The sequence below is a fragment of the Phalaenopsis equestris genome, unplaced genomic scaffold, assembly GCF_001263595.1.
Source record: "Phalaenopsis equestris unplaced genomic scaffold, ASM126359v1 Scaffold000440, whole genome shotgun sequence".
Lineage (NCBI taxonomy): Eukaryota > Viridiplantae > Streptophyta > Magnoliopsida > Asparagales > Orchidaceae > Phalaenopsis > Phalaenopsis equestris.
Window position 1 is genome coordinate 364,696 of NW_018164881.1, and position 16,470 is coordinate 381,165.

The window sequence follows — 16,470 nt, forward strand, 5'->3', positions numbered from 1 at the left end:
TTTGTTTGGGGTAGCTACAGCTTATCATATAAGCTAATTTGCAGCAACTGCTCTAGAAAGTTGTTGCGGGAAAGCTGTTGTGGGAAAGCTGGCTGCCTGTTTATTTTTTATAATTTGAAAATAGTTGTGTGACAACTTTCTCTAGAAAAATGATCATCCTGCCCCTGTGTAGTAATGTTGTTTGTAACAGAACTTTCATAGTCAGATTTGCAGCAACTGCTCTAGAAAGCTGTTGCGGGAAAGCTGTTGTGAGAAAGCTGGCTGTCTGTTTATTTTTTATAATTTGAAAATAGTTGTGTAACAACTTTTTCTAGAAAAATGATCATCCTGCCCCTGCGTAGTAATGTTGTTTGTAACAGAACTTTCATAGTCACATATTTAATACTTCAGAAGCGAACATTCATTTCAGACAGTACAAAAATCCAGATATGCAACTCACTTAACAATGGTATCAAAATTGCTAAAAACGAAAAACACTATAAAAATTACATTTAATAATATGTAAAATTGTTTTTAAAATGCAGACGGTGTATGTCACGAGCTACACCGTTTTCCAGAAATGTTATCCATTCCAGATGATAATCAAAATCTCTAATTTAAGAACATAAAAACCTTACCTTAATTACCCTCTTTGTGGTCCTTGTAATTCAAAATCTTCTTCCAATTTCCATAATTTGAATCTACCAATTTTGTTATTATTTATTTTAAATTTAACTTTAAAAAACAATGTTTAAAATGAAACATGCATATTTATTAAATTAAAATAATTAAAGCCTAAACTCACATTATAAAGCTTGTTCGACCGACTGCTTCTATTCTCCCTTGTCTTTAATTTTAATGTTAACATAGTTAATTTTTAATTAATTGCTATTATTAATTCATTATGTTTTAATGTTAACGTAATAACATTTTTAATAAAAATAATTTATACAATTTAAAAAGAACTTAAGCCTTCACCTTCCCTAAAGGCTTGATTTGGGCTTCCCCATACCAAAAATTGCATGCTAAAGTTCGGTTTGGTCATCTCTCACAAGGAGCCCCTCACCTCCTCTCTGCATGTTGGGACTCGATTCAGCCTCTCCTTCCTGTGAGAACCGAGCCGCTCGAATCAGCTCTTCCCTTTACCAGCACACAAGGCTCACTTTTCTTTCCCACAGAACACACAACTTTGGCTTCATCTCCCTTCTTCTCAAGTGTACATGATCAGCTATGAAGGCGTTGTCGAACAGCAGAGGAGCGACAAGAGATTCAGCGTTGAACAGAGGAGTGTTAGGGCTAAGGACAAACCCGTAAAAACGCATAAAAAGGCATTCATCGAACACGGGCCGCAGGGTCAAACCTGCGGGCCTCGTTTAACCAAAACGGCGGGAAGCTGCGACCCGGACGCCTTCCCAAACGGCCGCAACCGCCCAGTCGCCACCCCGCGGCTCGGACGCCGCCCCAGACGCACCCATAAACTTCATGGTAAAAGAAAAGGATGTAAATGATGGCTGAAAAAAAATAAGGGTATCCATAATTTGCAAATTATAAGTTTTTTGGGCTTTATATACAATGTAGGTTATGGGAAAATATTGACTGATAAGTTGGGTGCAACAATAGAAAATGCGACAAAAGAGAGAGAATGCAAGTCATTTTTCTCTAAAAGCCTATTGGAAGTTAAATCCAATATTCAAAGCATGCTCTATCCCATAAATTCCATCGCATAACATTTAATTTAATTCTAATTAAAAATTCTCGCAAAGGTTGATTAGAATTCTATAAATGCATATGTGAATAAAAATTCTGCTCTCTGGATTTTCAGCTTAATCTAAGTTTATATAAAAAAAACATTGCATAATAAAATCACGGGAAAAAAAATATGCCTACCTTCTCAAACTCCCAATCTAGCAAGTCCCAATCCAAGCAAGCTTTCCTCCTGAATAGAACAAGGACACCACAGAGAATTAATATTTCTAGGTCAATCAGAATTGACGGTTCACAGATGATGGATTTCCTCAGAAAAAATTATTCAACATTACTTTAAAAAACAGTATATATAAGAGACCAACAATCCCAGAATGGTCCATTAAGTATTAAGTCAGACAAAACTCATCGAGTAGAAGTGAATGATTTAGTAATCTCTGCATTACAGTGGTAATTTTTGAATACAACCAAGATTCAGAGAGAAACAACATGGGTTTTTGGTCTTTTTTAATCATTTTGGTTATTATCAATCAAGGCATGAAATCAATGAGCCTCATATATAAATTCACCTCATCTTGCTAGAAAAAGTCCTTTTGTAATAACCTTGTTTTTACGATCCCATTTTATCAAAAAAACTTGTGCTTACTCTTTGCCTGAAAACTTTCCAAGGGGATCCTCCTGTATGCTAGCAAAAAGGGAATAAAATAGCACTATAAAAGAAAAAGCTGAAAAAACAATGTAAAAATGTAAGATTAAACCATATATAAATAAAGTTAGAAGTAAAATGAAACCATATCTTCCATAAATAGCTTCAATGCTCAGCATGCAGCACGAAAGTTTCACTAAAATAATTGTTTGTAACAAATAACAATAGTCAAAAAGACAAAAAAAAGGTCATGTATTATCTTTTAATAAATCTTTTTTTACAGAAATATTTATATCCTTCAAGAAGAGCATCACAGCGTTCAAAAAAATCTTGCAAGTTTACACTGATCATAAACTGAAACCATAGGCAAAGACTACAAGTAACATGAAATGTACCTCTTTGATAATAGCCTTGATGACTTCCTCTGTGGCAAAGAACATGAACTGGATGATTGAGCTACCCTGCAACTAGTAGAAGGAACTGTCTGTTCACACATATTAGCACCGCATCGAGAGAACTCATCTAAATACAAAAATTCATCAGCCTGAGAGCGGAAATGAAGTTGGTGTGGTTTCCTATACATTTGCAATCCGACTTTATGTAAACCCTCATGCTTATCTCTTCCCATAGAGCTTAATTCCTTCTCAAATGCAGCATCTGCCTGAGAATTCTATAATTTTGCATGTGCAGGCAAACACAAGGTATTCAGCGATACAGAAAGAGAAATCAACATAAGCTCACCTTGCTGGCATTTGTCCCTGAAAACAAGAGATAGAATGAATAGCAAGAGGGAAATTAGGCAAGGTCATTTGCCCAGACTCATTGAACAATGCAAAGCTTAAAGATGCCAGGTTGACAATAAACGATGAAAAAAAAAATGGACAAAACATATAAAACAACATTCAGAATTCTCTATCTTAAATGAAACAAGACCTTGCACAATATCTTCTTTTTTCACTTTTTTGTATGGGTGTGCATTATTTGATCAAAACCGAAAAACCGAACCGAACCAATCAAGTTTAGTTGATTCGGTTTGGTTTCAAAATTGAATTTCGGTTTTTGGTTTTTAAAACATTAATATTCAATTTTAGTTATTATTTACCTGAACAAAACAAAAAATCAAAATTTTATTAAAATTATTTATTATAAATTAATTACATATCAAATAAACTAAAATAACCAAAATTTTTATTATATACAGTATTTGATTGAAATAAATAGAGGATTCATGAAATTAAATAGATATTATATAGATATTTAATTTGTAATACTTCTTAGCTAAATTCAAATAAACAATTAAATTTCAGTTTGCTTATAATTGCACAGTTTAAACTGAATTAAATTTCGGTTTGGTTTTGTCAAAATTTGGATTAGTTCGGTTTTTCAGATTCTGGATTTCAGTTGCAATCAATTTGACTAATTTTAAAACCGATTCAATCAAACCGACAGAATGCTCACCCCTACCTTTTTGCGATCAGAAATGTCTTCACAAATTTTTTTAGCTTTGAACCTTAATGTAATAGCTTACATACTCCTTGACAGCTTATTTGCATGTAAAGCATAGCATAGCGAACTGAAAATATTATTGTCAAAATACAAAAAAAATACAACAAAAAAGCCCTTTAAACAGAAATAAACGACAGCAAACACAAATAACACCTTAGGGTGAGGAGATTGGGGGGTTGGGCGTTGGTTGGACAGTAGGTATAGGGGTTGGTTGGGGGTTGGGGGTTGCGGCAACGACGGGCGCTGGTATAGAGTATGGAGAGCAGGGATAAGGGGACAACGGTACCACGTAGGTAGAGGGAAGTGTGGCGGCAGCTAGCTGAAAGGTTGGAGGGCTGGTCACAGTAAGTTGAGGGAGTGGAAGGGGATTACAGCAGCAGAATGGGTGTTGTAGGGAGTGGAGGAAGTTGCGGGCAGGAGGTAGAGAAAACAGAAGGAAATTGTGTTGGTGGAAGATTGGCAAGCGGGGAAAAGAATAAGGTGGAATGTGGGGAGGAAATCACCACCTAGGGGCAAGATGCAACCAGAGTACCACATCCTCAGGTACAACCCTAACAAAGGAGAAACTTTGATGGCACAAAATTGAGATCAAAACCAAACCCTAACGCAAGGAAAAGATGTATATATAGTAGATAACAAGGAGGGGTAGGCCGCTCCCTTGGGCAGCAACCCTAACCCAACAATATGGATCGAACGACCCTTCCCTTCTCTTGAAAGAACTGATTTGCTTCGATACAGCCGGTTCAACCCTTCCCTTCTCTAAAGGGAACCGCATCAGTCTAATGGGGGCAGGAAAAACTTCGACCTCATTTGTCGAAATTTTTGGCTCCCCATAGCAATGAGGCAAGTCTATCACATTGAAGGTAGGAAAGATATTGTAGTCCCCCGGTAGGTGAATCTTAAAGTTGTCATTCAGCTTCTCGAAAATCCTGAAAGGTCCATCTGTTTTGGGCTTGAGTTTGCTAAAAGCTCCCACGGGGCCTCGGATCTATTGTATACCAGAATACCATCGAAATACACCATTACGATTTTTGATGTTGGCCTAAAACACCTGATTCATCAATCTGATGAACGTTATGGACACATTAAATGATCCAAATTGCATGACTATCCACTTGTATAATTCATCTCTGGTCTTGAAAGCGATCTTCTACTCGTCCCCTGGCCTCATTCGGATCTGGTGATACTCGCTATGTAAGTCGGTCTTGGAAAAAATAAGGGCTCCATGCAGCTGATCCAAAAGATTTTCTAGGCAAGGTATGAGAAATCGATACTTGATAGTAATCTTGTTGATGACATGACTGTCAATGCACATCCTCCACAATCTATCTTTGTTGGGTATCATCAAGGCGGGGACAGCACACGGACCGGTACTCTCTCTGACTAAACATCTCGCAATGAGATCCTTGTACTTGTCGTTGCAACTTCTCATACTCTGCAGGTCTCAATCTGTATGTAGACCGATTTGAAAATACTGATCTGGATATGATGTCTAAGGCATGTTGAGTGTCTCTTGGAGACGAAAATCCCTCTAGAAGATTTTGGTCATCAAGTCTTGAAAGTCACATAGCATGGGTTGTATAGATGTCGGTATCCCAACCTCCTCCTCAATTCCCTCCAGTAAAACCAATGTCATTGCAACTAGAGGATCTCAACTTGATTGCACGATGGTGGTTCTTAAGATTATCGTCTCGTCTGTGATGTCTACTTTCGCATTCTTGATAAGTAAAAGGATGATGTGACTCCCATCCTTCTTAAATGAATAAGCATTCTTGAAACAATGTTGGGTCTTACGGTCAAACTATCATGGTCTCCCCAACATAATATGACAAGCATCCATAAAGACCACGTCACGCTACACTTGCTTCTGTAACTGATCCTTAATCGAAAATTCAACACAACATTGTTGATTCATGTTTATCTCGTTTCCCCTTTTCAACCATATAAAGGAGTAGAATTCACAACCAATTTCTTCACCATCAAGGTAAATACTACATTTTTAACAACTCTCACAACCGATAATCAGACTGCAAATTTTTTTCTTCATCGTACAATTGGTGTGAAAAATATTGTGCCTCGGCCATGAATGATCCTTCTCTGGCTTTGTCTATAGAACTCTCTGTATGACTAGCATATCTCTCTCGTCTCCTTAGAGCTGATGTCCCTCAGAATTCTCCTCTACTTCCTCTTCCTCCACTTCCTCGATGATGCCCTGCTCTGTGAATGACACAACTCAGCTCATTGGACAGCTAGAAGTTGTGTCCATAGTCATGGCATCTAAAACATCTCCCGGTAGGTACTATACCGGACGAGCTACCCTTTTCCAGTTTCTTTCAACTCAAATCTATCTTGTAACTTCCTTGTCCGGTCTTCCCGCTCCCTGTCGAGGTACCCTTGTCGATAGTTGCAGCTGTGACTGATTGCTTGAATGAGGATAGTTGTCTGAATGCGATTATTACTTACTCTGCTTCTGTTGTCTTTCCACCTTCAAAGCTAAGGTTTGGACATCTCCCAGTAACCAATAGGGTCGTAACTGTACAACGTTGCAGATAGCAGGCTTCAGGCCCCCAAGATAATGAGCTATGGAGTAGGTACTATACCGGGCGAGCTACCCTTTTCCAGTTTCTTTCAACTCAAATTTATCTTGTAACTTCCTTGTCTGGTCTTCCCGCTCCCTGTCGAGGTACCCTTGTCGATAGTTGCAGCTGTGACTGATTGCTTGAATGAGGATAGTTGTCTGAATGCGATTATTACTTACTCTGCTTCTGTTGTCTTTCCACCTTCAAAGCTAAGGTTTGGACATCTCCCAGTAACCAATAGGGTCGTAACTGTACAACGTTGCAGATAGCAGGCTTCAGGCCCCCAAGATAATGAGCTATGGTATGTTCCTCTGGTAACTCATACTTCAACTGCAACAGGTCAAACTATGTTGTGAACTCCTCTACTGATAGGTCTCATTGCTATGATAGAGTCTCAAAAATATAACTTGATGATATTGACGCAGTAGGTATTTCCTCTGCATTTCCTTCCCATCTTCTCCCACTTGGTAAACTTGTCACTGCCCTCTCTCTTTCTCTGTCTCTGCAAGTTTTCGCACCATAAGAAAGTGTTTTGTTTCAGCTTGATGGCTGCAAATTTCACCCATTTATCTTCTGACACTTCCATATAAGTGAAGATTCCTTCAACTAATTGCAGTCATTCGATAAAATTTTCTGGATCCATATCTCCATCAAACTCTGGTAGTCCACATTTATTTTGAGGTTTATGTGTCCTCCATATATTTTTTTTCTCTCGACCTCCTTTGATCCTGGATTATAAAGCGTTGTGGCTTGTCTTCTTCATCACAAAGGTCCTCCCTATAAAAGGGACTCAAATCTGTGTCCCTCTCTCTCCTTCGACTCTCTGAATCACAATCGATTGTAATATCACCCTGGGTCTAGTCATCCATCTTGGTGAGTCTCTGTTGCAGTCAACGAATCTATTGTTGTATCTTTTCCCAAGTAGGTTATGGCATGTGTCTCCTCGGTGACATGGCTAGGGTTTGGAGAATTGGGAGAGGTAATTGAGGGTAGGGTAAAAATATTTTTGGTGGAGGTGGCATGGGAGAAATAGATGCTAGGATACCCAAGGATATGACTAGGGTTAGGCTAGTTCTAATACCAATTGATACCAAAAGAAACCCAAAACGTAGCGAACTGAAAAAATTATTCCAGAAATACAAGAAAATCACAACAAAAGGTTCTTAGAATAGAAATAAATGACAACAAACACCTAGGATGAGGATGAGAGTGTTGGATGGCGGCTAGACCGTAGGTATAGGGGTTGATTGGGGGTTGCGGCCACAGCAAAGGGCTGGCATGGAGTGGTGGCGGCAACTGGAGAGCAGGGATGAGGGGACAGCAGCAACAGTTAAGCAAGGGGAAGGGGGGCGGCAGCTGACTAGAAAGTTGGAGGGTTGGCTGCAATAAGCTGAGGGGGTGGAAGAGGATTACAGCAGCAGGAGGGGGAACTGCAGGGAGTGGTAGCGGCAGCGGTAAGCAGGGGTTAGAGTTGGCGGCAGGAAAAACAGAAGAAGGGAGTTGTGTGGGTGGAAAAGCAGAAAGCGGGGAAAGCAATAAGTGCAGGATGTGAGCAGGCAATTAACACCTCATAGTAGGATACAACCGGAGCACCAAACGACAACGGCAAAAAACTGAGTTCAAAATTGAACCCTAACACAAGGAAAAGACATATATATAGTAGATAACTAGAGGGGAAAATCCCTCTCATTGGGAGGCAACCCTAACCCAAAATATGGGTCAGCCAACCCATATTTTATTTTTTACTAATAATTATAAAATATATTATATTGAATACTATTTGCATGTTTATTTTATTTTAGTTTTGCTTAGTATCATTTATGTATAATGGCTCCATGAAGAATAAGTTTTGATGCTACTTGCAGTAGTAATGGCCAGAGAAATATTGAGGAACTTGCACCTTTTCGTAGGGGCTCATTCTACTAATTGTCATGGTGTTGCTACTTAGACCATTGAGAATGTTATTCTCAACTCTCGACATTGTTGCGCTAGTCAAGAAGGCAACACAGGATTTGTAATTAGGAAATAACAACTTGCAGCCTAATAATTTGATTCAATACTATTGATGATTACTCGGAAAGACATCGACGTAAAGGCTTGTAATATAATGTGGTAATTCATTGGATAGAATTTGAGAGACTATTGATTATAGGTCAAAAAGTCATCGATGTAAAAGCTTGAAATATGATATAGCGATTCATTGGATAGAGCTTGAAAGTCTATTTTTAGAGCAATATTTCTGATTTGTAAATAAAAGATTAATGAATGACTTAAGCTTGAACCAAGATCGAAGAGCGTGTGAGAATATGAGACTTGGTATGCTCTAAAAATTTACTCCTTTTATGAAATAACACAAAGATCAAAAAAATTTCTAATTTTTTATAACAACTGAGAAGACATAAAAATACTTATTTACTATTGGATGCACTACATTCAGAGAGCTAGTCGAGTAAAACATTCATGGTGAGATAAAAACTAATGTTCATAAAAAGAAAACATGGGGCAATAAAGAAGAAACTTAAGTAAACGGAGTTTCCAAACAATGTAACATCAAAATCATCAAGGGAAATAATTTAAGAATAATTATAGTCGTCTCCATTATGTCAAATGGCACTCTAAACTCTGCAAATTACTACAGCTCATAAAATACAGGATTGCCCCCTTAACCCTTAAGGGTAGGCCATTTTGATGGTTTCAAAAAAAAAAATTCAAATTTTAACATAAGGATGAATGGCGAAAATCTTAGGCATGCTGGCATCGAAAACATAATGAAAAAGAATAGACAAGGCAAAATTATTTTCAGTCTTATCAAGAATCACAACAATTTCTGGCATCCCACACTAATATGAACAGCAAAAAGTGGTACCAAGTCAAAAGTCACGACTGACTCAAACTCAATAACCCAGAAAAGTGATTCCACCTATTCACAATGACATGGTAAGAAGCTCATGAGGCTCCCTATATGGTGAAAGATGTAATTATTATTTTTAAGCAACTGACAATAACTCTATTTAACTTTGATTCATGAATGATAGTTAATGTGTTCGGTTAATGTGTTTATGACCAAGCATATGCCTGTTAATCTTAATTTATTTTCGCTGCATGACGTCTCTGTGAAACTGGGTATAAACTAACCATATACCATGCTGCTATTGATTATCACAAGGGAAGAGTAATTTTTGTATATCTTGTGCAATAATTTTTAGGATTAATAGTATTAATATCTTATCTGATATCAACAATTAAGATAGGAACGATGATCCTATTGTGTGTGCTGGTTATCTTACTTGCATGGTGGATACCAGCAAATTTAGTGCAAGGTTAGATAGTATGCCCAGCGTTCAAAAGTTTGTTGATACATTTTCTGAAGATTTATATGGTTTACCACATTTTTGCAATATGGCTACAGATTTAGTTTTGAGTATCACATAAATTTTCAAAGCAATGTACCGCATGGCCAATATTAAATTTGAAGGGGGTTTCCACATTTAATAGCATGAATTGCTCGATGAAGGATTTATTAAGCCTAGTGTTTCACCTTTATATAGACAATGTACTTAAAGAAGAAAGAAGAAAGTATGAGCTGTGCATTGGCTACAAAAAAAGAATAAGATTATCATGAAAAATAAATATCCTCAACCTCATAAAGATGACATGCTTGACCAACTATAAGATTCTTCTATGTTTTCTAAGATTCATCTTCATTTGGTTAACATCAATTAAATATCAAGAATAAAAATGTGCCTAAAAGCACTTTCAAACCATTGGGACCAACCAATGCCCTTGCTGGTTTCATGGATCTAACGAATACAATTGTCAAAACTAGTCACTCACCTTGTTATTATGTTTATTGATAAATTTAATCTATTTTACAAGAAAGAGAAGCATGCCCAACATCTTTAAGTAGCAATAAATACCTTTCAGTAAAAAAAAAACTATTTAAAATTCTTGAAGTACAAGTTTCAACTTTGCAAGGTAGCTTTCCATGGACATATCATTACTAGAGTTAAAATTCCTTTAGATTCTGCCAGTGAAAGTGAAATTCAATTGGTTGAAACCAAGCAACACTACTGAGATTAATAATTTACTTGGCTTAGCTAGTTACTATAGAAGATTTATTGAAGGCTTTTTTAATATTGCTATATCATTAAATAGACTAAATAAGAAATCCATAATGTTTGTATGGATTAATGTTTATGAGCAACATTTTCATGAACATAGTATTTGCTTAGTGTTAGTTTCTATTCTCACCACTCTTTTAAAATTGATAGCAGATTTATAGTGATATTCACATTAGGGTTTAGGTTATGTTCTAATACCATTCAATAAAGTGGTAGAATGCCTTTAGGCAACTAAGGATCGTGAGAAGAGTCAGCCTAGTCATGACTTGAAACGGACTAAAATTATTTTTGGATTGAAGATCTTGAGGCACTATTTAATGGTATGAATTTTAGGGTTTTCACTAAATATAAGAGCTTAATGTACATTTTTACTCTAAATAATTTGAACTTGAGACAAAGGTAATAACTTGATTTGATGAAAAACTATAATGCAGATTCAATATCAAACAAGTAAAAGTAATGTGATGCTAGATGCCTTGCTTGAACGTTCACTCAAGAGTGATGCTCAATTCTTGAGATGGACCAACTCCAATTGAGATATTACTCATATATCACTGTTCAACCAATGTCAATAGATTGAATATGCATACCTCGAACAAAAGAATTTAAGTAAATGTAGCTTAGAGAATAGGTTCAAAATGAATTGAAAACCAAGCTATATATTTATGAAATAGATACATTGAAATTCAAGCATTAATTATGAGTTTTTGATTAGGCAGGACTTTGATAGGAGATGCTCTGAGAAGCGCACACCACCTCATATTTTTGTTCATCCAAAAAGTAATAAACTGTATTAAGATCTCAAATATAACTCTTCCAGTGGTCTGATATGAACAATGATGTTACAGACTTTATCAACATATGCTGGTCAAATGGTCAAGGCCTAAGATTAAAGACCTAGTATGCTGTTGCAATCTCTGCTTACTTATGTGTGAGCAGATTGCAATAGATTTTATAGTTGGCTTACAAGATTAAAAAAAAATTCATGATGTAATTTGAAAAGTAATCAATAAAATCAAAAAAACTATTCATATTCTATCAATTATGCAGAATATCCGGTATTTAGAAAGAATAAATGTGAATAGTATTAACTGACTATATGAGATATCATCATTATTATATTTATAGTACTTCTAAGTTGCTAAAGAAAGTGTAAAAGGTTTTGGCCACTGGATTAGACATTAGTGCACATATCATCCTCAAACACACAATCAATCAGAAATTGTCTTAACATTGGAAGATTTATTATGAACAAGAATTATTTCACATTTTGAGGCAATAATAAAGATTGCATTAATACGGCTCGATTTGGGGTTTACAATCATCAAGGTAGGAACAAACAATTAGACGAAGAAATTCAATTTTCAAATTCTTATCTCAAATTAAATAAATCAATCATTTGATAAATCGAAAAAAATTCTATCTCACAAAATTTAGCTCAATTTAAAAACAAACAATCATGAAGAGAGTTACAATTCTCTAGCTTAATTGCATCTTATTATAGAAGTTTTTCCTTTCCTGCTCATTTTCTAACACTAAATTTCTTAGAAAATATTAGCTTAAAAATACGATGAGTGATCGACGACTCAAAAGAAATCATACTCTTAAATTATAATAACAAAATAAAAAAAATTTTAAATGCTTTTAAAATATAGTAAATTCGTAAAAAGTTAATTTACACTTTATCATTAAAAAATGATCACTTAAAATTATTCATAACATTCAAAAAATTATACTATATCTTATATTATCTTATTATTTTATATAAACATCATTACATCAGCACCATCTAAATTGTATGATCTATGATACTTAAAGATCAATATTTTTCGCCAAATTACGCGCAAGGGTACATTAAAATCTTCAGCTGGTACTTTAAAGGTTGAGCTTCATCAAACAATTTGCACCTGCAAGCATTTTATATGCTTCATATATATATATATATATATATAATACATAAATTAAAAAAAATTAAATATGTTGAAAAATTAGTAACCACCATTTAACAAATAAATCATGATAAACTATTACAATTGAATTAAAAGTATAAATAATTATTCATGTTATTTGTTTAGAAAAATAAAATATGTGATTATAATTTAGAAGGAAGAGCACTCACCATAAATTCAGAAGACAAGTTTGTGGAGGTTGTGACATATTAGGTAAGGGATCACCGTCCAGCTTTATGACATCACCTAAAATCTAGTGAAAGAGAGGGGAAAGAAGTTTTGGCAATGATAAGGGTTGGAACTATCAAAGTAGTGAATCAACAAAGTTAAGCTCTCAGATGTAATAAACAAGATAGATCGTCAGCGATTTGCTAGAGGAGATGGAAGCAGGGTTGTAATTGAGTCGAGTATATCATTGCTCAGACCTGACATGGTATAATTATAAGTTATTCATGTTCATCTTAAGCCTGTGTCGAGCTTGCATACATTGTTCAAGCTTGATTTGTTTAAATTTTTCAATGTTTGAACTTTGATTTATACATGATTTGTTTATGACAAGTGAACAAGCATTTGAACAAGCTAAAAATTCAAACAAGAATTAAAAATTACATATAAAAAAATTTAATAAATAATTTTACAATTCTGATCATAGCTAGTAATTTATAATATATGAATGTTAAAATTTTTGAATATTACTAATTAACTACATAATTCTTAATGTTGAAACAACACTAATTCAAATTTTGTAAGTAAAATAACTAAACTAACATAAAAGTTATAGGAATGATCATTTACTTGATCATATTAAAAAGAAAAGAATAGCAATAAGGGAATCCAAATTAATGTTGTTGGTAATTGCAGTATGATGGTCAAATAAAATGAACTCATTACATTCAAGATTATGAAATTCTATTTAAAAAAATTTATACTATTCTCTTTAACTATAAATATCTCATTCTAAATCACCCTTCATTTATTATTTTATTAATCAATTACAACTTAAATAATTTGCAAAAAATTAAAAAATTATGAATACATACCTGGAAAAGAAGCATTTTGTGTAAAACAGGCGTACATCAAACCCACAAAATGTTTATCCTATTAAAAGCAATATGATTTATTGCAATTAAAAAAATTAACGAGTAATAAGATGCTTCAATTTCATCAAGAGAAAATAGACACTATAATTTCTCAAAATATATGATCATTAATGTAGACAACATTCATCCATATTGAATTAATAGAATATCATTTATATTGAAGAAAAAACTTGCCAGTAGCTATTTCCAGAAATATATAATTTTCATCATATTGTCAGTCATTTGTGGTTGCCAACAACAAAAAAAAATGATAAAAAATCACAAAATAACTTCTCTTCCCTCAAAAAATATGTATCCAAGTTAATAATAATGAAGAACTTCACATTAGCACAAAATAATCTCGCAATCCACTAATGCTCGCTAAAAACTGCAACACCATTGTTTAATACTCCTTAAGAAAGATCAATAACTTTGATATCTTCTTTGTCCTGTAATTAGAAGTAAAATTTATATGATGTAATATTGATTTAAATGCAAAATAAACTTATTAAAGTTAATGACCAAGAATAATGTCATTGACTTTTTTCAAGTTCTATAATGATTTCTAAACCAATCACTTACACATATAAGAACTTGAATGGTGCTTCGAAGTAATGATGAGCGATATGCATCTATAAATTATACCCCAGCACTGAAAGTTGATTCTGATGCAATAGTAGTAATAGGTATTGAAAGTATTTCACAGACATTATAGACAATATACGGAACTTTGACTTGTTAGCTTTCCACCACTCTAAAGCATGAAACTGATAATCATCATTGTTCTTGTCAAGAATATAAATACTTTCTTTCAAACAGACATCAAGTTCAAACTTTACATTTTCAATGATATCACCCAATTTTCAAAAATTTCTCTTCCAGTATCAAAAGGCTTTCATCTTAAAGTAAAATGATTACTTTATACAAAACGACTAACATCCTCCTCATTAGAATTAATTGTATTTTCAATAATGTTTGATGCATGAGCATTATATAGCTCTTATAGTAACCCATGGATAGTTGAAACATGCCTCTGAGCTTCATTAAGAGGATAAATCTTAGATAATGCAAAATTAATTGACTTCATATTATGACGCGGGGCTCTTGGGTCTTGGTCGGCTTGGGCAAAAGACCGACCCAACCTCCATGCGGCACCGGATTGGCCCTCCATGCGGCACCGGATTGGTCGGGTCCTTTTGGGGCGGAAACTTCCGCCACCCCCTCCATAATCTCCTACACAATTTTCCCTCCTTTCCTACAAAGGCTTCCTTTCAAATTCCTTCTTTTTGCATCCCCTCTCCTTTATTTCTTGCCTATTGTCCCACTTGCCTAGCCCTCCCTCTTATTTATAATTATTGTTTGTTGAAGACTAATAAGTTTTGTTTATCTTTGAAACAATCTTAGACATAATTTTTGATATGTTGGATTTATTTACATCTAATACATGTTTATATATATCTATATATATATATAGACACACAGATATATATACTGTGTATGTTTGTCCAAATCGAAAAGTAAAACTAAAACGCATGGCAAGAAGAGTTGCTTATACCATAATATTTGAGCAATATTTAAGCAGGATTTAACCTAAATCCTAACAACAATAAAAATGACCACTTAAAATCCTACAGTATCTTAAAACCAGTTTCTCCTCCATTTTTCCCAAAATCCCTCACTTAGGGCATATTCAGTAGAAGGATTGGTGTAGTATTTAAGCAGGAGTTAACCTAAATCATATCAAACAACTAAAAATGACAACTTTAAAACCTACAGGAACTTAAATCACGTCTCTCCCCTTCTTTGCCCTAAATCCCACATTTAGCGATTGTTTCCGAGCAGGAACTGAGCAACATTATGAAGGATTTAACCTAATTTACCGATCAACAAAAACGACAAAATAAAGCCCTAAAAGATCTTAAATACCATTTCTCCTCCATTTTGCCTTAAATCTGAAAGGTTTCTAAACTGAAAAAAAAGACAAATTTAAACTACATATGTAGGGGTGTCAAAAAATTGACCCGATGAGCAACACGACTTGAACTCGACTCGAAAAATCCAGCTTATGGTTGACCCGAATATTTTTCGAGTCGAGTTTGAGTCAGATAATTCAACCCGTTTATTATTCGGATTGGGTTCAAGTTAAACCCAAAAGCCAAAACAAGACCCGAATAAGCACAAAGTTCGGGTCAAATTTTGGTTAGCCGGTTAAGCACGGGTTCGGGTCAGGTTCGGATCTCTGTTTTCAACCCGTTTATTATTCGGGTAGGGTTCAGGTTGACCCTATTTGAGTCAAGTCATTTTCGGGTCGGACCCGAACCAGATCTACTAACCTGAATTAACCCCTCTGCATACATGATCTTAAATCTTGTTTCTCCACCTTCTTGCCTTAAACCCCGGATATGGTAAATGAAATTTAAAAAAATATGAGGCTTAATCGAGTAGGGCTTAAAAGCAAAGTGGAGAGGAAGACACACTATAGAGTAGAGTTTCTAAGATTGTTGCATGTCACAATTTCGTCATTGCCTTCTCTACTTGCAAGCCCTAGATACTAGTGTTCGAGCAAAATCGGGAGACGGGAGAGGCGAAGTCACGATATGCTAGAGGGAGATCCTTACACGTCGTGATCGTGTCGTTGCCTTCGATGCTAACAAGCACTAGATACTGTGTTTTGGAAGAAGGGAGAGGCAAAGTCACAGGAAGATCCTTGCATGCAACAATCTATTCGTTTCTTTCAGCTATGAGGGTTTAAAGTTAATTTTATAGGTGTAGGGGTTTATGGAGTATTCGATATTTAATGTAATTGAAGTTTATTAATTACAAATGTATGAAACAAACCAAGTCTTGTATTTTCACATATAGCATTTAATTTTTAATAAAATAAATATATAATTATATATTAATAAA

At 34.9% G+C, this 16,470-nt stretch overlaps 1 protein-coding gene across 3 annotated transcripts in view; it reads right to left on the reverse strand.

Moving 5' to 3' along the window:
* LOC110027748 (ubiquitin-like-specific protease 1D) overlaps positions 1-13,578 on the reverse strand; it is a 77,471-nt gene extending 63,893 nt beyond the window's left edge. For all 3 annotated transcript variants that reach the window (XM_020729291.1, XM_020729290.1, XM_020729292.1), the window contains exons 1-4: positions 13,525-13,578; positions 3,071-3,087; positions 2,725-2,990; positions 1,867-1,915 (exon numbers count right to left, since the gene is read on the reverse strand). In XM_020729291.1, the coding sequence (XP_020584950.1) occupies positions 1,867-1,915; positions 2,725-2,990; positions 3,071-3,087; positions 13,525-13,561 (369 nt within the window). In that variant the 5' untranslated portion in view covers positions 13,562-13,578. The remainder of the gene's footprint in view (positions 1-1,866; positions 1,916-2,724; positions 2,991-3,070; positions 3,088-13,524) is intronic.
* Between the last annotated feature and the right edge of the window lie 2,892 nt (positions 13,579-16,470).